This window comes from Myotis yumanensis, unplaced genomic scaffold (assembly GCF_028538775.1).
Source record: "Myotis yumanensis isolate MYYU_CA2020_CCGP unplaced genomic scaffold, mMyoYum1.0.hap1 SCAF_15, whole genome shotgun sequence".
Taxonomy (NCBI): Eukaryota; Metazoa; Chordata; class Mammalia; order Chiroptera; family Vespertilionidae; genus Myotis; species Myotis yumanensis.
In genome coordinates this window covers 10,349,163-10,376,374 of record NW_027223766.1, presented here as the reverse complement: position 1 = coordinate 10,376,374, position 27,212 = coordinate 10,349,163, and the positions used below count along the sequence as shown (strand labels likewise).

At 37.8% G+C, this 27,212-nt stretch overlaps 3 protein-coding genes across 8 annotated transcripts in view; 2 read left to right on the top strand and 1 right to left on the bottom strand.

Moving 5' to 3' along the window:
• Positions 1-12,173, top strand: part of TRMT12 (tRNA methyltransferase 12 homolog) — a 48,274-nt gene extending 36,101 nt beyond the window's left edge. Inside the window, exon 4 of one of the 2 annotated variants that reach the window (XR_011468199.1) lies at positions 12,092-12,173. The gene's annotated coding sequence lies outside the window, so the exon portion shown is untranslated. The remainder of the gene's footprint in view (positions 1-12,091) is intronic. The other variant, XM_070391917.1, reaches the window with a different exon arrangement.
• On the top strand, positions 17-15,708 carry RNF139 (ring finger protein 139). Its single transcript, XM_070391914.1, has 2 exons — positions 17-474; positions 12,092-15,708. The coding sequence occupies exons 1-2, from the start codon at positions 294-296 to the stop codon at positions 13,906-13,908; spliced, it is 1,998 nt and encodes a 665-aa protein (XP_070248015.1). The 5' UTR covers positions 17-293; the 3' UTR covers positions 13,909-15,708.
• Positions 14,754-27,212, bottom strand: part of TATDN1 (TatD DNase domain containing 1) — a 26,949-nt gene continuing 14,490 nt past the window's right edge. For 3 of the 5 annotated variants that reach the window (XM_070391921.1, XM_070391920.1, XM_070391922.1), the window contains 6 exons: positions 25,643-25,728; positions 25,519-25,559; positions 23,188-23,264; positions 18,416-18,486; positions 17,318-17,444; positions 14,755-14,939 (listed from right to left, as the gene is read on the bottom strand). In XM_070391921.1, the coding sequence (XP_070248022.1) occupies positions 14,837-14,939; positions 17,318-17,444; positions 18,416-18,486; positions 23,188-23,264; positions 25,519-25,559; positions 25,643-25,728 (505 nt within the window). In that variant the 3' untranslated portion in view covers positions 14,755-14,836. Of the gene's footprint in view, positions 14,940-16,508; positions 16,627-17,317; positions 17,445-18,415; positions 18,487-23,187; positions 23,265-25,518; positions 25,560-25,642; positions 25,729-27,212 lie in introns of all 5 variants that reach the window. The other 2 variants (XR_011468200.1, XM_070391919.1) reach the window with 2 other exon arrangements.

Genomic DNA, 27,212 nt, shown 5'->3' with positions numbered 1-27,212 from the left:
CCTCAGCCTCCCAACAGCCCCAACGGCAGAGGCCCGCGGGCGAGGTCAAGATGGTGGCTCCGCGGGCGGGGGAGGCGGCGGAGGGAGGAGGAGCCAGGCCTTAGCCAGCCGAGAACACCGACACCCCGAGGCCTCCCCGGAGCCGCCGCCGCCTGCTCCTGCTCGTAGACGCGAGCGGGCGGCGGGCGGGTGGTGAAGAGACCAGGGAGGAGGGGGCGGAGTCGCCGCCTCAGCCCCCGCCCCTGGCCGCCGGCCCGGGACCGGCCCGCCCAGCCCCGGTGCGGCAGCGGCTCATGGCGGCGGTGGGGCCCCCGCAGCAGCAGGTGCGGATGGCCCATCAGCAGGCCTGGGCGGCGCTCGAAGTGGCGCTCCGGGTGCCCTGCCTCTACATCATCGACGCCATCTTCAACTCTTACTACGATTCCAGCCAAAGCCGGTTCTGCATCGGGCTCCAGATCTTCCTCCGGCTCCTCGGTAAGGGGGAGGGGCGGCCTGCCTCCCGGGACGGGACGTGCCGCCGGGAGCCGGCAGCCGCGTGCAGGCCGTGGGTCGTGTGCGTGTGAGAGAGACTGTGTGTGTGACGGACTGAGTCAGTGTGAGGCTGTGAGAGACTGTCAGTGAGCGTGAGGCTGTGAGAGGACTGAACCAGGTTCGCCCCCGCGGGGCGTCCTCGCGGCCGGAGGAGGGAGGCGGTGACCCGGGTCCGCGTGCGCAGCAGAGGGCGCTGCGGGAGTCGTCCGCTCCTTCGCACCTCGTGGGGCGGGCGGGGGGGAGCCCTGCCGCCGCTCCTCCTGGGGAACGGGTGCCGACGGCCGCTCCCTGTGCGACCGCCCGGGAAACTGCACCCCCATTCGCCCTGCCCCTGCCCCGCCGCAGGTAGCCTTGGACTTGTGCGAAGGCCTGGGCCTCCGTTTCCCTCTTTCCGAAATGCGGGGTGCTCGTCTGTGGTCGCTTCTGTATCGACGGGGTGTCCCGTGACGGGGAAGTGTCCGCGGCAAATGACATCCAGACGAGAGGGGCAGGGTTTTGAATGTCCGACCCTGCAACCCTGACCGAAACCGCTTATGGAGAAGGCGATGTTTATCAGGAGTCCGAAATGTTCCATGAATGAAGTAGAGGTATTTAAAGAAAAAACGTGGCTAGAAAGTGATGAGGCTTTTCCAAGAGAGACTTCTGAAGAGGAGTTTTGGTGGCATTTGCAGGAAGTGTTGAAAAGCCTCATGTTTGACGCCCCGTCTCCACTTGCATCATCAAAGTGAAAAGCACTTATGCGTGAAAGAATTTCAGTCCTTGCACCTTGGCACGTTTGGTGGGTGAGGTAATTCTTGCGATGCGCTCTCAGGAGGCGAGTGCTTTGAAGTGTTGCTGATAGTGGGTCCTCACCAAACCTCTCCGAACGATGAGCCATCTGTTGCTTCTTTATTCGGACAAAAGGAGAGTGGTAATGTCGAGTTTTGTTCTTAGCAATAAGTAGCAGTGTTTTACAGATGATACTTTACTTTTGCAAAGCATTTTCACTGGTATTATCTAACCTAATGTCTGTCTAACCTTCAAAAATCCCTGAGGTGGGAGGTGGTATTTTCATTTTACAAATGAGAAAACGGGGTCAGAGGTTGTGTTTTGCTTTAGATACACAGCAAATAAGTGGTTGCCAGAGCCTAGGCTTAAAAATCTTCTGACATCAATAGTGGTTGACTTTTCTCCGCAGCCCAGCTGCAGTCCAGATACAGAATGGTATAGTGATGATCACACGCTAGATCTTAAAACTCACAGATGTGAACGTGCTGTGCTGTTCTTTAGCACAAGACTTATCGGGAACGCACCAGCTGCTGACACCAGCTATTCCTACTGCAAAAGTGTAGTGCCCTCGTTATCTGTGGCAAAAGCGGAGCTGTGCGATTTCGTAATGTATACAAATATCACCTGAAACTAATACGTTATGCACTTGAAACTAATGTAATAATGTCAATTATACTTAAATTTAAAAAGCATTCGCTAGCTTTAATATTTCATACTTAACATTTTATTGAATTCTGACAGTTATGGGTGAAGTGCAGTTAATGTTAAAATGAAATTAATAAGAAGCGGGGCTGTTGGGAAGGCATTTTATTCCTGCCAGTAAGAAGCCACTCATCGTACCATAAGTTAACGTGCAGTTACTTATGTAGTAAGGTGGTCCCAGCTGAGTCTGACTGCCAACCCTGCCTTCACCCTCCCCAGAAGAGAGCAGAAGATAACAGACTTCTAGGGCACTTGATCAGATTTGGGATCAATGGGATAACCAAGTGCAGCTTTGAAAACTAAGTAATCACATATAGCAGGACTCTCTGAGAGTAGGAGGATGGCTATCCCCATTTCTGATTTGAGAAGAGTCCGTGGCGGAGGAGGAAAAAAAGGAACTTTGTTTGAGAGGATTCACATGTTCATTGCCCAAATAGTGTAGCTGCTGCCTTGTTCTTACTGCAGGTGACTGCAGATTCTCTGAAAACCCTTTTGGGACCAGGTGTGGAGAATTTTAAATGCAGTGCTCTCAGAGTTGAGCTAGGGAACTTTAAGGAAAAGGAGTATTCTCCTTAAGTGAATAATTTGTGGTTTAAGAACATGGAACAAAAGCAATAGTATTTTCTTTGTACCCTATCCTGTTTCTTATTTTTGTAGTAAATCATGGAAGTTTGTATTTGATAAATCATAAGAATAAGACGTCAGGCAGGTTACTTGGTTGTGTCATGCCTCCCTGTTCTTATCTGTATCTTTTTAAAGATGGACAGTAATGGTCTTTCTCTCATTGGGTGTTAAGGACAATAAATGAGATAGGATGTAAGCCCTAGAACAGTACTTGGGACCTAGTAAGCGTTAGCTAATAGTAAGCTTGATGGTTTAAAAACATTTTTTTTTAATACTTAAATTAAAACCATACTGTGTTGCCCAGCTGGTGTGGCTTAGTGGATTGAGCGTCGTCCCATGGACCAGGAGGTCCTGGGTTGGATTCCGGGTCAGGGCACATGCCCTGGTTGCAGGCTCCATCCCCAGGAGGAGGCATGCAGGAGGCAGCCAATTGATGTCTCTCTCTCATTGGTGTTTCTATCTCTCTCTACCTCTCTCTTCCTATCTAAAAATCAGTAAGAACATATTTCTTTAAAACAACCATACTGTGTTACAGATATTTTGGTCTTTTGAGGGCATCAGAGAAATGTTGACACTGTTTATTTGAAAATTTTTATCTCAAAATATACTCTGGGTCAGACTTTATGAGAAATACAAAATATTTTTCAGATCCATCACCTGGCTGTTCCTTAAATTGTGCCAATGTAATTATGCTAATTTTTCACATTTGTAAGTGATAACGTTTTTTAAAAAGTGGCTTTGGTGCTAAAAAACAACAACCCCAAAACATTCTGAATAAAAGCAAGTAAGGCGCATTCAATGAGGCATCTGTTGTTTTTTGAGAGTGGCAGGTTTGTGTGTAAAAGATACCAAAGGATAGTTAAAATTAATTGTTCTACCTGTGTTTTTGTGTGTGTGTGTGTTTTTTAGTAATTGTAGAACCTTTTTAAAATAATTTATATACTGCTGTATATAAATCTTAAACCTTGGCAGTCTGACCTTTTTCTTTATAATAAAATTGTAAAAATGGAAATCTATTTTCTAAGTAAAAAAAAAAGCAGTACCAATTTTATTTTATTTTTTAAAATATATTTTTATTGATTTCAGAGAGGAAGGGAGAGGGAGAGAAATAGAAACATCAATTATGAGAGAGAATCATTGATTGCCTCCTGCACACCCCCCACTGAGGATTAAACCCAAAACCCTGGCATGTGCCCTTGACTGGAATCGAACCTGGGACCCTTCTATCTGAAGGCCGATGTGCTATCCACTGAGCAAACCAGCTTTTCCCTGGCCCAGGCCCTGATTGGTGTGCGTGCCTGCAGGAGGCGACCAATCAATGTAGTACCAATTTTTATATATAGCATATGAAGAATTTACTTTCCTTCCCTATAATAAAGCACTAAAACTGAGAGTTTCAGGAGATTAGAAAATAAAGCATCTCATTTTGGAGATCCAAATAAAATCTTATCACAATATATAGAATATTTAAGAATGTTAAGCTATTCTTAGGAGCTGTTATATGCTAAATGAAATGCAACCCAGTGCAGCATAATGCTGAATTGGCAAATCTAAATCCAAGGCAGAAAATGAAAGCATAGGACTTTGTTTTAATAGTATTACTCATATAATGATAATTCACTGAAGTGGAAAAGCTTTTCTGAACATAAAAGAAAATCTAGAAATTACAAGGGAAATTAAAATGAAAAGCTTTTATGACAAAACTTTAATTTCTTAAAAATGGCACATTGAGGGAAAAATGTCTGTATCATATGAGATTGAAGTCCTAAAAGTTTTACTTTGTCAGTAAGATAAACTTCTACTTCCAGAGAACAATGGGCCCAGGATAAGCAGTTCACAATAAATGAAATGCACATGGTCAATAAGCAAAAGAAAAATTACTCAGCCTCATTTATAACTAAATAAATATAGTTAAAACAAAACTTCACTTATTAGATTAGTGAAGAGTTTAAAGTTTGAATAGAAACTGGTAAGGCAAAACTTTTTTTCCCTTTCTGTAAAATAGGTAAAGTGATACAATTTTTGTAGGCTGTCATTTCTGTGTAAAGCCATTTGGCACTATCAGCTGAAATTCATCATATTCCTTTTGACACACGATTTTGTTTCTAAGAATTTGACCTAAAAATATAGTTGTACAAAGACTATGGGCAAGGATATTCATTGCAGAATTGTTGGTAATGACAAACAACAAATTGTTTATCTCAATGTCTATTAAAAGGGAATCTGTTCATTGTATTAGGTTCAGCCATACAATAAAGTTGATTAAAAGAATGAGATACAGTTATTTTTGGTGCTCTAGAAAGAACTCAGAAAACCTGTGATGTGAAAAATGAAGTAAAACAATAGTAATCAGGACTGCATAAGGATAGATTAGGTATTCTAAGCTGTGACACTATTGACATTTTGGACAAGATAATTCTTTGTTGGGAGGTGGGTGGAGCTGTTCAGGAATTTGTAGGATTTTTAACAGCATCCCTGCCCACTGCCCATTAGATACCAGAAGCACCTCATTTGAGATTGCCAAAACATGTCTCTAGATATTGTCAGATGACTCCTGGGGGGAGAGGGGAAAAAGATTCTGGTTGAGAACCACTGGGATAAACAAATAGACCAATAGCACAGAATAGAAAGCCCAGAAATAGACTACCCAGGCATACTGGTATACAGAAACTTAATGTGTTTCAGAGGTACATTGAGGTACGTAGAGGTAGATGTAGACTATCCATTTGTGGTCATTTAGTTATCCATATGGGAAAAATTCCACTGGATCACTACCTCATATCAATATATAAACAAACAGTTCTAATGGATTAATGCTTAGATGTGAAAAGCAAACTTTAAAGAAAACAAAGGAGAACATTTTTTTTTAAACCTTAAAGAAGGAAAAATTCTTTTAAAATATATAAAAGCAAATGTGTAAAATATTGACAAGTTCAACAATATTAAAATTTAAAACATCAATTAATCAAAATGAAGCATCAGAAAAGTGAAGAACAGCCACATACCTGGAGAAGATGTTTGCATTACAGATAACTGACAAAGAATTTTTAGTCAGAATATTTTTTTAAATGTCTGTGATTCATTAAGGAAAACAAATTCCATAGATAAATGAGCAAAAATAAATTGGCAATTCACAGACAAGAAACATGATGATCAGTAAATGCTCTCTTTGATAAATAATCAGAAATGTAAATTTTCAAAGGTTAAAATAACAAAACCCACTATTATTTAGTAAGATCCTCTGAGTAAGAAGTAAAAAAGAGTATGTGTGTTTATAAATATGTGCTTGTTTTATGCAAAGCTTGGTTTATTCTTCACTTAATACCAATGTGGTTTGATTCTTTAAAAATCATGTTCACATTTAAAAAATAAAAACATGTTTAATAAAATCTTAGTTTGAAGCAAGATTTTAGTTTTATCTTATTAAAAAACTTAAAATACCCTTTTTTAACCTAAAGTGAGTTTGATAGAAAATTTTTCTTTATGGTATAGTTTATCAAGCATACCAACAGATTGCTATTTCAAGATATTCTATTTACCTTGTATTTCATTGGTTAGGGCTCCCTTGCGAATAAGGTAGTCATAACATTTATTTCTGGGCTCCATCTTTTTCTGTCTGGCATTGAAATGTTTTTCCACAGCTTGCTTTAGGTTATGTTTTAAAGGTTTAAGGTAGCTAGAGAGTTGTAAATATTCTGTCCTGTTTCTTTCTAATTTTTAGTCCTAAGTTTCCAGAAAAGGTTATGGTATGAATGGACTTTCCACACAAAAGAACCAAACACATTGGTGTATAACGTGTGATGGTTTGTTTCTGCTTGCTTATTTTGGGTAATCCAAATTGTAAAGGCCCTGAACTCTTGATGAATTGATTTCACATATAGCCTCAGAGATCCTGAATTGATTTAGATACCTGCTTCTTTCCTACCTCGAGAACTTTGGTGAAACTCTAATCACTGGAAATTGGGTCCCTGAGTTGTGATTTCAGTTAATTCTATTCTCCAGTGTCCCAAGTATAAAGTATCATTTATATATAGCCTTGATTATTTATGTAGGTGACCCTTACATGTTAATAAGAAACACTATCCCTGGGCTTAATTTTCTTAGGTGTACAGGGTAAATAACAAGAGTTTTATGTCTGAAGTTGTGAAAATACAACAAAACTTTAATATTATTTTTTTAAATATATTTTATTGATTTTTTTACAGAGAGGAAAGAAGAGAGATAGAGAGCTAGAAACATCAATGAGAGAGAAACATCAATCAGCTGCCTCCTGCACATCTCCCACTGGGTATGTGCCCGCAACCCAGGTACATGCCCTTGACCGGAATCGAACCCGGGAACCTTCAGTCCGCAGGCCGACGCTCTATCCACTGAGCCAAACCGGTTTTGGCAAAACTTTAATATTATTGGTAACAGTCACAAAAGGCCAAGGCCAGGAAAGGGAATGTTGAGACTTATTATTTGGGAATTTGACTTTCTTTTTTCCTTCTGTAAAATGAGTGTTGATTCCTCCCATGTTCCATACATAGGACCTTGAGTATAAAAGAAAATTTAAGAACCCCATGTACACGCAAACTTTGGGTAAGAATTAAATAGTTTTATACTATTGAAGTGTTTGGTCGTTATTATATCTTGAGGGTATTATTTTAGTCAAGAAAGGGCAGTATCAGCCCTAGCCAGTTTGGCTCAGTGGATAGAGCATCGGCCTGTGAACTGAAAGGTCCTGGGTTCAGTTCCAGTCAAGGGCACATACCTTGCTTACAGGCTCCTTCCTTGCCTGGGCCCTGGTTGGTGTGCGTGCCTGCAGGAGGCAACCAATCACTGTATTTCTCTCTGTCTTTCCCTCTCACTTCCACTCCCTTTAAAATCAATTGAAAAATATTCTTGGGTGAGGATTAAAAAAAAAAAAGGAATATAGTATTAGATTGTTACTTGCTAGGACACATCTGAACTTTGTGATTTATAGTCTCACTACATTATTTGTCTACCCTCCCCCCTTTTCCCTTGGTATCTATCCTATATAATAAAAGCCCAGCGACTAAAATGGCAGAACGACCATGGCCCTTGGCCCGGCCAGCCCCACCCCCCAGTGAGTGGTTAGGGGCGATCAGGCAGGCAGGTGAGTGGTTAGGAGCAATCAGGCAGGCAGATGAGCAGTTAGGAGCCAGTGGTCCCAGATTGCGAGAGGGATGTCCATCTGACAGTTTAGGCCCGATCCGGATCCGCAGGAATTTCGTGCACCAGGCCTCTAGTATATATAAAAGTCTAAATGACCGTTCAACTGGTAGCTATGACATGCACTGACCACTAGGGGGGAAGATGCTCAATGCACAGGCTCAGAAACATGGAACAGACTAATGAGTCTCAAAGGGAAGGGGGGAGAGGGGAGGGCAGGAAGAGATTAACCAAAGATCTTATATGCATACTAGAGGCCTGACTGGCGGGGATTGGACCGAAATTGGCAGTCCGACATCCCCTAAGGGGTCCCAGATTGCCAGAGGACGCAGGCCAGGCTGAGGGACCCAACCATACACCAGACCTCTAGTATTTGCATAAAGCAAAATGGCACTTTTTCTCCAGACATATTTCTAAAACCCAAATCATTCCTTCATTTGTGTGTAAAAATGAGTTTCGGGGTAAAGCTATTCAAGTAAAAGGGGACTGGTTATAAATTACAACAAAGTTCATGAATATTCACAAGCAATGATTAATTTACCACTTTGTGAATAGCAAGCTGACAAAAGTAATTTACAGTCCCTGCTTGACTTTCTCCCTTTTAATTGGTATAAACTAGAATTGAAATTATTTGACTCATCTTAGGAGATTGGTTTAAGTTTTGTCTCAGGAAAATTGCTGACTTTTTCTATGTAGAGAAAGTAATATTACATATACATAGTGGTTGAATTAATTCCATTTCCTCTCACCTTCATGGAAAATATTCCTAATCCAGCTTTTTAAAAAAGTCCTTTAAAAAAACACACGATATTTTTAGAGAGAAAGGAAAGGAGAGGGGGAGAGAGAGAAACCGATGTGAGAACCAAACATCAATCTATTGCCTCCTGCATGCCCCCCACTGGGGATCTAGCCTGCAACCCAGGCATGTGCCCTGACCTGGAATTGAACCGGCAGCCTTTACGTGCATGGGACAATGCCCAACCCTGGGCCACACTGACCAGGGCAGTTCATTTTATATTGAAAGGACCTTTACCCAGATATTAGCTCTCTGGGAGATTACTAGTGGCCCACTTGCTCTGGAAATTAATCAGGTGGTTTTTATGCAGAAATTTATGTATCTTCTAGATGATTGTGTCCTTTGTTCTTTTTCACAAATGACCTGATACATTGGCGTAGGATAAATTTTAAGTTCATGGGCAAAGTCATCATTTAGAGTAGCAGTCTCCAACGTTTCAGACCTCACAGACCACGGGTTGGCAACGGCCGGTTGGCGACGGCTGATTTAGAGGAACTAGCCCTTACTTTTACATGCAATGGATTATGAAATGCCTCCACTGTATGTAATATGCAGTCTTTCTTGATTGCATGCTGAAATAAGGAGGATGGATAGATATTTTATTTGGAGTATGTCACGTTTTCTATACTCCAAGCTCTAGTTTCTTTTTTTTAAAATATATTTTATTGATTTTTTACAGAGAGGAAGGGAGAGGGATAGAGAGGGATAGAGAGATAGAAACATCGATGAGAGAGGAACATCGATCACCTGCCTCCTGCACACCTCCTACTGGGGATGTGCCCTCAACCAAGGTATATGCCCTTGACCGGAATCGAACCTGGGACCTTTCAGAATGCAGGCCGATGCTCTATCCTCTGAGCCAAACCAGTTAGGGCCAAGCTCTAGTTTCTTAGCTTTGTCTGACCTCATATATATCAATTTCTAAGTGAGCTGTATTTTGTAGTTTCCTTTAAAAACATAATCCAGAATTCAACAGAAACATTTAGTTCCCCAATGAATAGTAATTGCATTTATTTTCTACAAAATATTTTATGATCCATAGATATACAAGGTACTATCCTTGCTTACTCTCAAAGACATTATCTAACAGGGTAGATGATACCTACAAACTACAATATCGGGTAGTATATGAGTATTAGGTGTTTCACCAGGTTTTGTAGATATGCTGGAGAGGAACAGTCACTATCAGAGAAAGTGGGTCTATAAGATGGACAGGATTTGAGCAGTCAGGGTGGGACCAAGATGACAAGCAGATAAAAATGTAAACGCAGTTGCAGTTATGGCAACGAAAGGGTGTTTTTGGGAAAGAAGTCTGGAGCTATGGTGTGTGCTTTGAGAGGAGCATTATTCTAAGGCCAGCTGGATCCTTGATTTCTAGGATAAGAAATACAGATTTTAGTTATTATTACTATTTCAGAGCTGCCACAGTATTTTGAAGAAATAAATGAAGGCATATTGGTGATGGCTTGTAGATGGATTTGGACAAGATGAGTTTTTAGTTAGAGACAAACTAATAAATAGGTTGGTGAAAAGAAGAGATAATAGTTGTTAGAATTTGGAGACTGTCAAGTTCGAGGGTACAGGGCTAGAAGGCACCATTAAGAAAATAATGGTACCTTTCACTGAAATTAGAAATCACAAGAGCCATTTGAGGTAAGTTAAGTTTTAGAAATTTTGAATGTTACAGTTGTAATGTAGAAGTGCTAGTAGGTGGCTATTTATTTTTATTTTTTTGTCAATCCTCAAACAAGGATATTTTTCTGTTAATTTAATTTTTTAGAGGAAGTGGAAGGGAGGGGGAGAGACAGAGAGTGAGAGAGAGAGAGAGAGACATGGATTGGTTGCCTCTCACACATGACCCATCCAGGGCCAGAGATCAAGCCCTGCAATCGAGGTATGTGCCCTTGACCTGTTTTGAACCAGCTATGACCCTTCTTCAGTCCACAGGCTAATGCTCTATTTACTGAGCCACACCGGCTAGGGTACTTGGTGGCTATTTGGATATCGTTTCCATAGTTGAAACCTTGGATAATGTTTATTGTAATCTCACTTAAAAATTTGTCAGAGCATAAAGAAAGATGCTTCTAAATACACTTCAGACCATACACTTGTTAAGTATGGAGTGGGGAGGAGGATTTATTACTGTTTTCTAAATGTTTTGGTTTTCGTAATGCTACTTTTGTAATTTGAAGAACAATAAAAAGGGTAGACTATTTGAAGAAAAAGATTCAGTAATGTATAGAAAACAAGGAACTTGAAAGACATTTCCGAAACTTGCAAGGTAATTGGGGGGCGGGGGGGGGGGGGGCGACAACTGAATTTGGACGAGGGGAGAATGCTCAATTTAAGGAGCAGGAAAAATAAGAGCCAGCTGGAGTTCAGCTTGAGGAAAAGGAGGAATTAGATGTAAGTATAAAACTTAAACTCAATTTCCTAAAGAATACTTTTAAGAAAAAGAATTCTAAGATTTAATAGGAACAAGTGTTTTCCATTTTGGTTATTTTTAATTGTAATGTTTTTGTCATGGAATTATTTTAATTATTTTTAATAATTATAAAATTTAAAAGGACATGTTCTTTAAAGATTTTAAAACTTATTAAAATGTATGTCATTACAAACTCAAAGGTAATTTAGTGCCTGGGTATATGGTACTATTTAAATTACTTTGGAAATTGTAATTCTAATAAGATTTTTAACCCTTTGCACTCCTCTGTCCCCTCTCAGGGGACATCGGAATTCTAGCATATCACTCGGATGTCCCCTCTCAGGGGACATTGCAGTTTATTAGTGATTACGGGGAATTGAGTTATTTCAACGCAACTTTTTGAGACATGCATGTTTCCCTGAAGTTTTATCTTGAAATGGCACAAGAAATTAAATCAAAATATCATAAAATTACTAAGATATATACAAGAAATGTCAGCGGGTTTTGTGTCGGATTAAACAATAAACTACATATTCCCGATGTGGGACAAAGAAAACGGGACTGCATTGTGTGTTCTAACAGGAAAACACCTGGTGGCAGGCGTCAAACCACTTATTACTGTCAAACATGCACTAATCAGCCTGCAGTGCATATTGGGGAGTGTTACAAAACTTATCATACTGTACAAAATTATAAACAATAAAATATTGGTTTTTTTGCAAATATCCATTCCTCGATGTCACCCAATTCATATAAGTCCAATATCATTATAATACATTACTTGGTTCCAAAATTATACTAAATAATACGAGGGTCTGTAAATGCACGTTTCCGCCGCAAAGTAGCATCGAGTAGCTGGTAGCCAATGTCCAGAATGGTTCGGAGTGCAAAGGGTTAAAAATGTTTTGTCTGTCCTGTTGAACTGACTTTACAAAACTCTTTTGGCCTTTAAACCTAAATTGCCTTGAGGCTTAATGTTCATAATTTAATTTCCTAAAGGTAGACTATAACTATTAGTGGGAAAATATTCTTTAAAACGTTTCACATGACCTTTTTTTCTTTTTTTTCAGGTATATTTGTATCCAGTATTGTTCTGATATTGTCACAGCGATCACTTTTCAAGTTTTACATGTACAGCGCAGCCTTTCTATTAGCTGCAACTTCAGTGTTGGTAAATTATTATGCTGTTTTGCACATTGACTTCTATGGTGCCTACAACACGTCAGCTTTTGGAATTGAACTGCTTCCTCGGAAAGGGCCCTCACAATGGATGGCACTCATTGTTCTACAGCTAACATTTGGAATTGGATACATTACACTACTCCAAATTCATTCCATCTATTCACAATTAATTATTTTGGATCTCTTGGTTCCTGTAATAGGCTTAATCACAGAGCTACCATTACACGTCCGGGAGACTTTAGTTTTTACTTCTTCCTTGATTCTTATATTAAACACACTGTTTGTCTTGGCAGTGAAACTTAGGTGGTTTTATTATTCCACACGGTATGTTTATCTTTTAGTGAGGCACATGTATCGAATTTATGGATTACAATTATTAATGGAGGACACATGGAAGAGGATCCGTTTCCCAGATATACTGAGAGTCTTTTGGCTAACAAGAATTACAGCTCAGGCTACAGTGTTAATGTACATTTTAAGGATGGCAAGTGAAACTGATTCCTTCTTTATTTCTTGGGACGATTTCTGGGACCTCATTTGCAATCTTATAATTAGTGGATGTGATTCTACACTAACTGTGCTGGGCATGAGTGCTGTAATTTCCTCAATAGCCCATTATTTGGGCCTTGGAATATTGGCCTTTATTGGATCAACTGAAGAAGACGACAGGCGACTTGGCTTTGTAGCACCTGTTTTATTTTTTATTTTGGCTCTTCAGACTGGTTTAAGTGGGCTAAGACCAGAAGAGAGACTTATTCGCTTAAGTAGAAACATGTGCCTTTTATTAACTGCAGTCCTGCATTTCATCCATGGAATGACAGACCCCGTATTAATGTCTCTCAGTGCCTCTCATGTGTCATCTTTTCGTAGACATTTTCCTGTGCTCTTTGTCTCTGCTTGCCTGTTTATTCTTCCTGTTTTACTCAGTTATGTTCTTTGGCATCACTATGCACTAAACACATGGTTGTTTGCCGTTACAGCCTTCTGTGTGGAACTCTGCTTAAAAGTAATTGTTTCTCTCACTGTTTATACGTTATTCATGATTGATGGCTACTATAATGTCCTCTGGGAAAAGCTTGATGATTATGTCTACTATGTTCGTTCAACAGGCAATATTATTGAATTTATATTTGGAGTAGTAATGTTTGGAAATGGGGCTTATACTATGATGTTTGAGTCAGGAAGTAAAATTCGGGCTTGTATGATGTGTCTACATGCGTATTTTAACATCTACTTACAAGCAAAAAATGGCTGGAAGACATTCATGAATCGTAGGACTGCTGTTAAGAAAATTAATTCACTTCCTGAAATAAAAGGGAGCCGCTTACAAGAAATAGATGATGTCTGTGCAATCTGCTATCATGAGTTTACTACATCTGCTCGTATGACACCATGTAATCATTATTTCCATGCACTTTGCCTTCGGAAATGGCTGTACATTCAAGATACTTGTCCAATGTGCCATCAAAAAGTATACATTGAAGATGATATCAAGGCTAATTCAAATATACGTAGCAACAACGGATTTATTGCACCTAATGAAAACGCAGAGGAAGCTGTAAGAGAGGCTGCTGCTGCCGAATCTGACAGGGAATTGAATGAAGATGACAGTACAGATTGTGAGGATGATGTTCAAACAGAAAGAAATGGAGTGATTCAGAATACAGGTACAGCAGCTGAAGAATTTAATGAGGACACTGACTGATTAAACAGCATTTACTAATCATTGAGGTTATTTGTTCAAAATTCAGTTCATCCAAAATGGAGTTAATATGCTTCACTTCATTGTGTAACCAAGCACAAAAACAGTCAATGTTGAATCTGTGAATGGTTTTCCGTTTACTGTGATGTGCTACTGTAAATATACCTCTTTAATTACTTCTGGTCTCTTTGGTGACCTATTTAAATTTGTGTACATTATTGTACATAGAATAAAATGTTTTCACGTTTTTATGACAAAATTTGAACAAATAGCTTTTTAATAGATATAATGATAATACAGTGCGCCAACTGTGCCAAAGATTCCTAAATGAAAGTGTATAATTCTGGCCCCTAGTGTTTAAGATAGGTGGGAGAATGAAAAAGCAAATCAGAGGAAACCACATTAAATCAAGGAAATAATTTGGACCAGAGGATAAAGGATATATTTTTATGAAATAAGGAAAAAGTAGGCTGCCAGAAGTGATTGAGACTTTTTTTGAAATTTGAGAGTAGCACTGTAGTTGAGCTGAGTTCAAAAGTCAAGATTTGGATATTGTGAGTTGAGAAATAGGCATATATCAGGTATGTATGTATATCAGGTATGTATCAACATATCTGGTATGAACCAGAATGTGTTTAATTTTGATGTGAAAATCAGTATATTTGTTAGCCATTCTTTGTTTGCAGCATTGACATAAAATTGTCCTTTTGGACTTCTGAAGAGATTATAAAATTAAATACTTGGTGATTTTCATTCTTTTATGCTGAGGTATTAAGTGACATTAAAAAAATCCTGGTTTTATAGATAGAAATAAGGGAGATGGTGTGCAGTGATGTATATAATACCTCTTTAGACAAGTTCCAGAGAATTCCTTTATTGAAACTAAGTTTTACCATGAAATTTCACATACATGATGGAAAATACATACCAATTACATGTCAGGAAAAAATACTTTAATGGTATTATTGTATAGCTCATTGGCTAATTCCAGTGGATCCTCATCTCTCACTGCTGCCATTATCTCCAGTATTTGACTAAAAACAAAAATAGATGGTTTAAATTTCCAATTACATATTCTGTTTTAAAGCTATTTATCTTTTTCCACATAATGATACTAGCACTTTTAATAAGCTTAAGCGGGTATTAGAGTTTTCAGCACTATCAGAAAGTTTAACTGCTAGGATATTTAAAATTAGAGTAATTAGAGATTCTTGTGGTAGTTTTTGCATATAACTAGAGCCAAAAACCAGTTTCAAATAAATTATAAAGGCAGCCTATATTATGTGTACCTCAATTAGGGAATTAACCTGGTAGAAATGAGTCCTTTTAAACTGTGGGTCATTCCATACTCATTACTGGGTCATGGTAAGCTTTTAAAAAATTGAAAGTTACAAAAGGAAAAGTACAGTGCATGTAGGCAAGTACTATTTCATTTATGTATGTACATGTGTAATGCGTCAATGTAGGTCATTGTGGGGACAGCCATCAAAATTTGAAAGCCACTGCTTAGAGAACTAGTAATAAAGGATAGCAAGAAACTGTGGCATGATCACTAGCACAATGAAAGCCAAGGAAGTTATTTACTCAGAATAATGTGTTTGGTAGGGGGGGAGACTGGGCTTTCTTTTCCTGTACTTTTCCCCCTGCCATACAGAGAATAGCCCAGGTGTTATTCTTTCAATTTCTCCCTAAAATAATTATCAGTAATGTTTTCTAGCATTCTTATATATAGATAGAATATTTTTATACATGAATTATAAAGTTTTAAAGTAAAAATTAAACATTTAAATATCTTTATCTTAAGCTTTTTGTTCCTTTTTATCAGTTTCTTAAATATAAAACACCAAATGGTATTAGGGATGGAGATTAAAGATTAACTGGAACTTTATTCTGTAAAAGTAGCACAAAATGCTTGCTTAATTTGTATACTAAATGAACTGACTGAATTTTTGTTATCTGACAGTCAAAAATATGCTGAAAGTAAATCTGTTAACATTTAAATTGACACTAAAGATCCAATTTTCTTCGTAAATTGCAGAATTTTCCTCTATTAAACTATTTGGAATTGGAACTTGCATAATACTGTGCAAAATAGATTCCTGATACCCTTCTCCTTTCCAGTCCTTTCTCCACACTGATACCAGTTACAGCTTAAGAAAAAAGCTGCCATTTTCCCGTTTAAAATCCTTTGGGTCCTGATAAAATCTAAACTACTAAAGTTGGCACAGAAGAGCCCTCACAATCTGGCCTCACTCTACCTTCCCAGACTGATCACTTACTCGTGCATCCTACTTTCTGGCACCCTAACTCACTGTTCCCCTGGAGCAGCTAAGTCCTCTAACAGTCTGCCTTTGCTCAGCATGTTTATCTTGGTCTGGCATAATTCCCAGTTCGTAAACAGTTGAAATGTCACTTTAGTTCTCTTACTTCCCCTCAAGGCGGGCAGTTGCTATGTCCTATGGTCCCAGTCACACATTCATACCTCTATAACACCACTACCAGCTAGAATTATACTTTTTATGTGCTTGTTTGTTCCAGAGGGAAGGAATCCTCGTCTGACTCAATTAGTGCCTTATCCAAAGTGCCTGGCACAATGTACCTACTCATTGGTGGATAGATGAGGGAAGGGACTGTCTGGATTCTTCTGTATAGCCTCAGTAAAATGGCATATGGCAAGACCTCCAAAATGTGCTTCAAGGAATTTATTTAGAAGGGAGATCTCTATACAAATAATTAAAATAAAGAACTGTTAATAGATGGAATTTGATTAAAACGACTTTGTAAGTAGGAATTTTAACTTGCCAATTAGTTAATTAGACTGTGGCAGGTGTGTTTTTGAAATGTGGCTTAAGCTTTTCAGTTTGCAAATGTTGATTTTCCCAAGCTCTGCCTATTCAGAACTGGTATTCATGATTGTAGTTGCGAATCATGCATTTTTAGCTCTTAACTGTCGGCATTTAGAAGCAGGTTTAAATTTCGTTTTGGAAATGTATAGCTAAAGTCAACAGGTATACTTAACAGTAAGATAGTATAGAAAATGGAGTATAGATTGCATTTTTATAACCATCAACAGGAAGCTGCATGAGAACAGAACGTAAACCAGGTAAGGTGTTCCTATATGGAAAGCATTAAGATCTTTTCCCTCTCTACAAAACGACAAGTGACCAAAATCACATGAAGTTCTCACTGCAGCAATAAAACCACTGGGGTAGAGAGGATATAAAAAGAGGAGCTGAAATAGAGCAATTCAAGTGCAAATTCCTAAAAACCACTGCATTAAAATGGTTGTATTTGATCTGAACTTCATTTGGACTTCACCTAACTTTAATTATGTCCCTTGAGTTCATTTTGTTAAGTGGCATTTGGTGGTTGGTTTTAATAGTTTTGAAGACCATGAAAACAAAATACTTACATTATATGGCAAGGTTCATTTCTGTCTTTCAAACAGTGCCCATTTTCCCATTTCTTTTTGGTAGGAAATGACGTTTTTACATATTTTGAACCAGCATGTGTACTTTTGACTCCACACCAAGGTGCATCTAGAATTAGCAAATAGAAGTCTCTTCAGAAGTTTAACTTTTTGAATTATTTTTTTAAATGAACATTACCAAGCTAATATATAACCTCTAAAATATAAGTTATGATTCAGCTTCAAACATGGCAAAAAGCAACAGAAAGGTTCTAAGAAACACACAAGACAGAAATCTTAAACTGTACAAATTCTTAAATGTTTTTATAAGACTCACTTTTGTCCCCCAACCCCCATTATTGCTGGTGTATGATATGCTTTTTAAAAAAGATCTAAAGCTAAAAGAAATACAATTGTAACATGAAAACATTTAGGTTAAACAAACTTCTGTATTGCCTCAACTGAATATAAAAATAGTAGCTTTGAATACTGGGGTTATTCAATAACCTATTTCCTTAATTAAGAATTGTAATAGCTTACACATTCTATAAGCTATGTACTTTTAATGACCTCATTAAGTTTTCATTACTCCCCAAGGAAATAAACCTCATTTCTTCAGAATGGCTCAGCTTTGACTTCACAAAAAAAGTCCTCTTGTATAAAATCCTTGTGTTCCAGGGTACAAAAATGTTAGCTTCTAACCTTGTTTTAAGATGCAACAGATTACTATCAGAAATTCTTAGACTAAACCAATTTGATTTAAATTTCTGCACTTCAAAGTATTGTAGAATTAAGTCATTGCAAAGAAGACATTGTGTAAAAAGTTCTGAATAGTTTTTTAAACCCTGCGCTAAAATTAGCTTAGTTAAGACTCCTTATTTAGTCATCCCCTTGTAAGTGCTTAGGCTTTTGTCAAATTTCTAAAATTGAAAAAATCACCTGCATAAATATTTTTCCATCAATTGATAACAACCCCAAAGGTTTTCTAAAAAATGTAACTGTTGAGGCTGTGTGCTGTTTTAAAATAAAACATATGTTCAATTTTCTTTAGTTCTTTTTTTGGAATGGGTTAATATGAAAAAGTTCTAAAAACAAACTTACCAGTCTCAATCATTAATTTTTCACTAGGTATTGACTTCAAAACTTCCAAATTAGCCTCAGTTTTCAGTGAGCTTAAAAGATATTAATGTATAAAATAAAAAGGTGTATTTAATGACTTTTCATACTATAAACTTGTCTAAACAGATCACAAAACTAACTCAAAATCCCAAAACAAACTTTGGTTGACTACAGAGGCAATATACCATTGTATTTGCCCATCCATATTAAATAAAAGTTCTAACCACCAAGGCTGAAAGTTTTTTTAAAGGGCTATTAGGCCATTGCCAGCAAGAAAAAGACCAGGTCCTGGGGTATGAAGTTTAAACCACCAGCAATAGTACTAGATGGAAAAGGCAACTTGTCAGCCATCCTAGAGTTGCGCATTCTTACACATCATGGTGGGGATACGAGTTGTTTTGAAAGAATTTACAGTGTATATAGATAGATAAGGGGTGGGAGGAGGTGAAACAGGGTCAGCTCTGGGATAGGCTCAAGGTCTTCCAGGAAGGTGTCTGTTCTGGGACTGGCTGTGGGTAATAGATTGGAAAGTTCAAGCAGATGGCGCCTAGCTAGTCTCTTTTTAGATAATTGTGGAAATAGCCACAAGGCAGTTAATCCAAAATTCTACCAGACAACATACAGGAATGTGAGCAGTCTTGTTATCTGGCCTTGCAGTTGTTTACTGATTAACCCCCTCCTGTTCTTCCTTCAACCTTCTGGCCTGTTGTGATTTAATTCAGGACATCTCAGAATTTTCTCCTTGTCACTAACTAGCCTTACTGAATCCAAATTAAGATCTATTCCAACCAGATCCTGCCTTTGGGGAGGATACAATAACTTCCTATGAGTAAGTAAAACTTTTTAGAATATTTCACTTTTCTGAGAAATTGACACAACTTAGAGTGGTATAGTCTAAACTTTCTCTTTCAGTTTCACCTGTTTTCCAGAAATCTACATTAGCAAAACTCACTTTCGTTTTTATACGTTTCCCTTTTTGGATATAATTTTAGTAGGATTTTAGGAGGGGTGGGAGTGAAATGTTTGTCTAGTTTATCGTAAGTACCAGTCTTTTAATTAGTGTTCTCTAGAAGAAAACAGAATTATTTTCAGCCATATTAGTACTTGGTCAATGTAAATATTTTCTAAAATATATTGATATGCTCAGTATTAAGGGGAAGCAGAGTTTGCCACTGCAAATATGCCTTTGGGCTATTATTTGAAGCTAGTTATTTTTAAGGAAAAACTTTGACATTTCTCCCTAACTGCCTAAGACAGTGGTCGGCAAACTGCGGCCCCTTCTACAAAAGAGTGTGGCTCTTCCACAAAATACCATGTGCAGGCGCGCATGTACAGTGCGATTGAAACTTCGTGGCCACACTCAAGGGGCCAAAGAGCCGCATGTGGCTCGTGAGCCACAGTTTGCCGACCACTGGCCTAAGAGAATTTAGAAAGAGGATCTGCTCCAGTGAGGGAGCTATCATCATAAACAACAATAGTTTAATATGAACTAAGTATAACAGAGGAACCTACTAGCAAGGCCCATCTGATCAAAGTCCTGTTGTGTCCCATTGTTAAAGAAGGCCCAGCAAACATTTGTTTACCAAACATTTGCTTTTCATCTCCATGTGAACTGCTTTTCTCCCCTTTGAAGTCCCAAACCACAACTCCTCCCTCCTTAGCTCAAGATGGCTATATCAGCTTCCTCTGTCCTCTGGTCTCGCTCTCATGGAACTCCCATATATACCTACATAATAAGTTTGAATATTTTCTCCTATTAATTTATCTCATATTAATTTGATTATAGAATCCAGGCAGAATAACTTAAAGGGTGGAAGGAAAATTAAATTTTCTGCTCCCACAGTTTGGATACTAAATTTAAAACTTGTCACCAAATTAACAATTTACATATTTTTGATCTCATGAAATCATGTCTAACTGACTTAAGACTTTTCCAACATGTATTCCATGTTTGTAAAAATTGATCAAAATACAGAAATGGGGAGGGGGGGAGAAGGAAGAGATTAACCAATGAACTTATGTGCATATATGCATAGCCCATGGGTAGACAATATACGTAGTGAGGGAAAAGGCCTTGGAGGCGGGGTGGATGACGGGGTCTAAGGAAGAACAACTGAGATTGTGTGTTCAAGTTTAAAACTTGCCCATTTTCTTGGGGGGGGTGAGAGTGGGGGGAAGAAGGTTATAATTTAATCATTAGAAACCAAAGTTTGTTATAGATAGTATAAATTACCATACTGCAGAAATTCAGATTAAGACTAAAATAAATTTCAAAATAAGACCAGAAATACTGACTCTGACTAAATGACTAATCCATTAATTCAGTTAATGTAGGGAGGGAAAAAGCTAAGTCTTTATAAACTCGAGATAATTTAGAAACATCTGAAACAGACTTACAGTTCAAATGGGTAGAATAAAAGCCTTCTACCCCTGTCTCTGGAAAGCCATCCCAAAATAACAAGGAAAAAAAGAAACAGCATGTTTTTTATGAAACTAGAAGGCATTTCTAACCCCTAATCAAAATACATAGAGTAGAGAGTGGATGGAGAAATGATAACCCATATTTACCTGCTAAGCAACTTAAGTGTTATATGCCTATAGAGAGAAATACTGAAGACAAACCAATTCACCCAAGGAAGTTCTAAGAACTGGAAGAACCAGGAAAAGACGGATAAGGCAGGGGACTGAAAGGGGGGGATTGTTTGAAAAGTGAAAAGTCAGAGTAAAGAGAAGATGGGACTCCTAGATTACTTTCTCATGAACTAGTGCAGAGATGACGAATTACTTTTGCCCCCACCCAGGGAGAAAGAGGGAGGATATAGGAGGGAGAGAGATGTGTACAGTCTGGAGAATTTAAACCAGAGACTAGACTAGAGAGCAAGCACAGAGGAGTGCAGGGTCAGGCATGGAACTGAAAATGGCGACTGCTTACTGCACAGTGAAATCCTCTCTCCAACCCCTCCCTGCTTCAGAACACAGGCACATTTATGAATCTCCATTCCACTTTTCCAGCAGGGAGCAGAGGATCCTCTCTGGAGACACTGAACCAACTGGGAGGAAGAGCTCAACAAGCTGACATTTAGGAATCCCTGCTGAGAATGTCAGTTGGCCACCTGACTGGCCCAGTTGATAGGCTATCTCACCACTGAGCTTCCAATCAGCTTTTTTTTCTTTTTTTAACTTTTCCAGTATACAGGGAAGAACAGCCTGACATTTGAAGAAAGCCTCCATTGTGATAGAGACCAAAACAACAAAAGGGGAAATAGGAACGCGGAGCATTTTTTGGCAAACAGAAAATAACTTTAAAAAACTGTAATTCTTCGGAGAGATGAGAAGATGCTGCAGAAAAAATATCAAATGAAAGTGTTTGGGGTTTTTTAAAATTCACTATCTAGGCAAACTTTCAAGAGGGAAAAGTAGAATAAATTCACTTTCAAATGTGTTCCATCAACACAAAAGGAATACATGGGATCTAAAAATAGTTCTGTCAAAGAAACACTAGTCCTAACAAGCAGCAAGATGGAAGGGTCTGGAAGGAATGGAACAATCAGATTATCTAGACAGGTTTCCTCACAGGCATTTTATAGAGATGTTGCAAAGTGTAAGAAGCTTAGTTTTGAAGAAAGCCAAGTAAACAAAAGTATGAGGAAAGTTACTCCAGGAGAATAAAAAAAGTGGTACACCACATGGTTCAGCAGTCAACAATATACAAACATAATGAAAACATGGAATATGCATATAACCAAAAACTCTAAACTAAGGGGATTATGGAGGATAATGCAGGTGGGGGAACAGTATGGAATATGGACTTAAATGCTCATATACCTTCATGAGAACAGGTAAAGGGAATGAATGAATAACAATGCATATAAATTAGAAGGTGATAAAGAGTAATGTGAATGCCTCTGGAAAAATTGATTCAGGGGTACAGGACATGCTGGAGAGTGTTTAAAGCCTCTTAGTACTACTGGACTTTCTCTTCCATAGGCATGTAGTCCTTCGCATAGTAATTAAATTAAATAACTTAAAATACTAGAACATTTAAGTCTGAACTCTATAGCAAACAGGTAAATTTCATTTTTCTATTTTCTCAGATTATAGTAAAAAAATCAGAAAAATAATTTTAAGGAAATTAAACACAAATGATGGAAAGTAATCTTATACTACTTTGCAATTTATTTAATGACCTACACTGACATCCTGTAAAAAGACACTGGTGGAGGCTCACCAAATCTGGAAGAAAATGAGCCTGTATTGGGTGTGTGAGGTTTTAGTTTGGCATAACAGCAGAAAGGTCACTGAGTGAGGAGCCAGAGGACACAGGTCCTCACACTTTTGAGTTACTTTATACCTGTTTTTTAGCTTCTTTAAGCCCCAGTTAATTGACCTACAGAGATATAGATGATTATGTCATAGTATAACCTTTCCCCCGTGGTCAGTCATCACACACACACAATGAACAGGTATGTTTTAAAGGGACAAAAATAACCTGAAAATAAACTGCATTGCTACAGAAAGCTAGTTGCTGAGCTCAACATAAAATTATTTTCCATTATTGGAACACATGGTAGTTTTTAAATGTTCCAGCTTTAACTTGTAATAGTACTGTTTAATTTCCTACAGTAATTACTGAAATTTTCAGGCCAAGGTCAATGCAAAATACAAACTAAATTAACAAATTCGTATCATCAGCAATTGACTATAACAATTTAAGGAATCCGCTTAATATGTTAAAAAACAAAAACAGAACCTACCAACCATTAAATCCTATATAGAGATCCAAGTCAACCAAAGCAGCTGCTATTTCCTTGGTACCATCAAATGAATGCACCTAAAGACATACAGGCATAATTCTATTATTATAATTACTTTTCCTTTAATAAAATTTTCTAAGCAAAAATATAGGTGCATTTAGGGTTTTTGGACCACAAGATTTCAAATGTGGTGGCCTCTACAATTTTTATTTTCAATTATAACCTGTCATCATCTCCAATTACATGAGATAAGAAGGAATTTGGCCGAAACCGGTTTGGCTCAGTGGATAGAGCGTCAGCCTGCGGACTGAAAGGTCCCAGGTTCGATTCCGGTCAAGGGCATGTACCTGGGTTGCGGGCACATCCCCAGTAGGAGGTGTGCAGGAGGCAGCTGATCGATGTTTCTCTCTCTCATCGATGTTTCTAACTCTCTATCTCTCTCCCTTCCTCTCTGTAAAAAATCAATAAAATATATTAAAAAAAAAAAAAAAAAGAAGGAATTTGTTGGCTGCCTAAAATCTCTGCCTTTGTGGCCCCCTGTGGCTATCTCCACCGGCATTAGGGCATGTATACATTACAGCATGCATCTCCAGGAAGGAAAACTGGACTAGGGAACCACATTCGTAGGCAAAAGCATGAGAAAAAATTAGAAATATTATAAAACTATTAAAAATATATTTTTAAACGTTCAATTTTTCGGTTAGAAATTACTTTTAAGAGGCAAGTTTTAAGACATAAAGAGGTTGTAAGAACGTTGCTAAAACAATATTATATAGTTAATAATATCAGCTCAATAGGCAAAAAAAATTGAGAGGGCGTTTTTCTCCTTCAAAGATATAGGAGGTAAGGTATAGCTTTCATAGTATTTATGTAATCAAAACCAGTAAAAACAATAACACTCCTTTAAACATACTTAGCCAGTGATATCAAATTAATACTGAGCCTAGAGTCAGAATACACTGGGTAACAAGTTTCTATACAACAAAACTATTAGATGCCCAAAAGGGTTTATTTTTATCCTCTGACTAGAAAACATAGCCTCCAACAGTATCAAATAATTTTAAACGTGACTCCATATAAACCATTTCAGAATATTATTTCTTTATTTGAAAATTTTTAATAAAAGTAAAAAATTTAAGTTGGATTTGCTGTTGCTGTTACTTTTTTTTAACTATTATAGAATCATCCAAGTAAATTCTTATTTAGAAATAAAGTAAATGGGCTGAGAAGTAGAGCCTGAAGGTTTAAGTGCCACCAGTAATACCAAGAGCATTAATGAAAGCCTCTCTCAATTTCCAAGTACTATTCCTAAAGGATAAGTTATAGGGTCAGTAAATTACAGATAAAAATGTGCACTGTAATATTTAATACCACAGCAATGCAAAAAGCATGCATATCACTAGTATGCATAAAACATGAGGCTAAGAATTTAAGAGCATAAATATGAAATTGTCAAAGCAGTGCAATGTGGGTATACAATTAGTGCAAAATGCTATTTCCTCTGCCTAGAGAACAGGTTTTTTTATTGGAGCCCAGTGAGTCTCTCCTGCGATTATGTATGAAAATTGACATATCTGAGCATTTTTCTGAGGCAGATTTTCAAAGGAGTCCATGATCCCCAGAATATTAAAAGTCACATGGATACTCGCGTTAAGTGGTGGGTAGATAATATTTATGGGAAATGTCTCAAGATTAATGACTAAGATGACCATATAGAAGTGTTTAGAGTAGAAGCAAATTACAGAAAGGAGAATGAGTCTCTAAGTCAGAGTAATAATAGTGAATACAGTTGAAAAGAAGTTAAGAAGGCAAGCCTAAGTGTTAAATTATTTTTAAGTATTATTAAAATTAATTTTGCTCAAATTTAAGAGTGTCTGATAGAAAAGGCAGAGTGAACAGAATTCTATACTCATTTTTGTACTTTGAAGACAGTAACTAAATTTACATGTCCTTCAGATAATGAGAGGAATCTTAGTAAGTTTATTGCTGACATCTGAATTACTTTAAAAGACCAATCTTTGTCAAACTGCAGCGGGAAGGCCGGGGAGGGTTGGGGGGCAGGAGGGAGGGGGGTAAGAGATCAACCGAAGGACTTGTATGCATGCATATGAGCATAACCAATGGACATAAGACACTGGGGGGTAGGGGAAGCCGGGGTATTGTCAAGGGCAGGGGAAAAAAAGGACACATATGTGATACCCTTTGTAATGCTTTAAGCAATAAAAAATAAAAAAATAAAAAGCAAAAAAAAAAAAAAAAAAAAAAAAAAAAGACCAATCTTAATAACCAAGAAGCTTTTTGCAGCATCTAGTAAAAACAACTCATACTTACTACTCCCCCTACACACCGATCTCTATTTCTTTTCATTATGTCTGTGAATTAAAAACAGAGAACTTTTAGCAAATAGTTGGATTTCTGCAAAACTTAAATTCTAAATATTATAGCTTTAACTCACCCAAAAATTCAGCATGTGAGTTTCGGCAGTGAAGAAACATGGGTAATTTTGTCTGATCTGACAGTTCAAACTGTTTTTCAAAATATCTGCATAATACAAAAGATTTTGTTAAAAATTTTATTTTAGCATGATAAAAATAATTGTTAAATTATATTTTTTAGTTAAAGGAATTTCCCTAGAAATTATCGGGCAAAGATACTAAGTTGAGACATTTAAAATATGCCAGGCTTAGCCAAAGGCTTTTACAACACACATCTTCTGGAAAGGGGTACTTCATTTTCTGGGATTACAAAATTTTCAGAAATGATTATTAACTACAGGGTAAATTAGTACTTTACTATTGATCACTAGAACTAAAGAGCTATAGAGTTTAAGTTTAGAGGTATAGGGTATTTCCCCAAATACTTTTAACTAGCTGTCCAACCAAATCTCAGCAAATGAAGCAGACACCATCCTATAACCTGTGGGATCCCTTCCCTGCAGAATGTGTTTGGTGATGGAAAATACACGACCGGCCCCTTGCTCTGAGAGCTGGCTGAGCACCATCAGCAGGAGCCAGCTGACTCGTGAGAAGCCAGGCAGAGCTTTATTTATACTCAGTGTTTTCTATGTGCTGTTGTATAATAAATTACTGCTACTGTACCAAAAGGATTCCCTTATAAACTAAATACAAGGAGCTGTTAAAGAGCACAAAAACTAAAATACTCCATTTTTCAGAAAAATGAAAATTACATAAAGTAGCTGCTCTGAATATTTTATAGAAAGGTTTTCCAAGTGCCACATACCATTATCTCATCTAGCATAGCACAAGGGTTGGTGTCAGAGGTGGGTAGGACCTTGTTCAAGATCACAACACACAACATGGCAAACCTAGAACCCGAACTTCAGTGCTCCAATTCCAAGTCCCAGCCAAAACCAAAAGGCATGGTGTATCAAAGAAGCCTCTTCCTGGTCCCACAGTATATTATCCAGAGGATATGATGGGGTGGTGGGTGGAGGGGTGTTTTTTCCCTTCATTTTAGCAGTGTTCCCTCTCATTTTCCTTAATGGTCAAGTAGTTTTAGGTGAAACCAGGAGTTACACACAAGAGGTGTCTTATTATTTTCCAAGGGGCTTAGCTCTTCTAGACCTCTTGATCTTGGGGAACAATTTCTCTGTGTTTAACTTAAATCTCTTTGGTAATATTTTTCCATATCTTGTCTCCTGAAGTGCAGAGCAGCTATTTTACTGAGTACCCCTCTATCTTCGAAAATGCTCAATTTCAAAATTATAAACAAAAATATACTTTTAAAAGACATAGTCATACTAAAATCGGTGGACTATGTCTTTATTACCCAATGTTTAGGTTTTTAAACCACCTTTTAAAATTCTGCTGGGTTAGTATAAACAAAAATATCTTTAAAGTGCTGAAATTTCAGTGTAGGAAACAGAAGGGAAACTTGAGGGGAAAAAAGATTTAAATCATTACACTAGTCATTATTTCCATAACCTCTAAATTAATTCAAATGTCAGCAAGTAAGTGTGCTCCAGTCATTCTGTGAACTTAGTGTGCGGCTTCTGGCTATGCACA

Coding starts and splice junctions, on each gene's coding strand:
- RNF139 (XM_070391914.1), top strand. CDS start 294: ATGGCGGCGGTGGGGCCCCCGCAGCAGCAGGTGCGGATGGCCCATCAG. Junction 475..12,091: donor GATCTTCCTCCGGCTCCTCG/GTAAGGGGGAGG, acceptor CTTTTTTTTCAG/GTATATTTGTATCCAGTATT.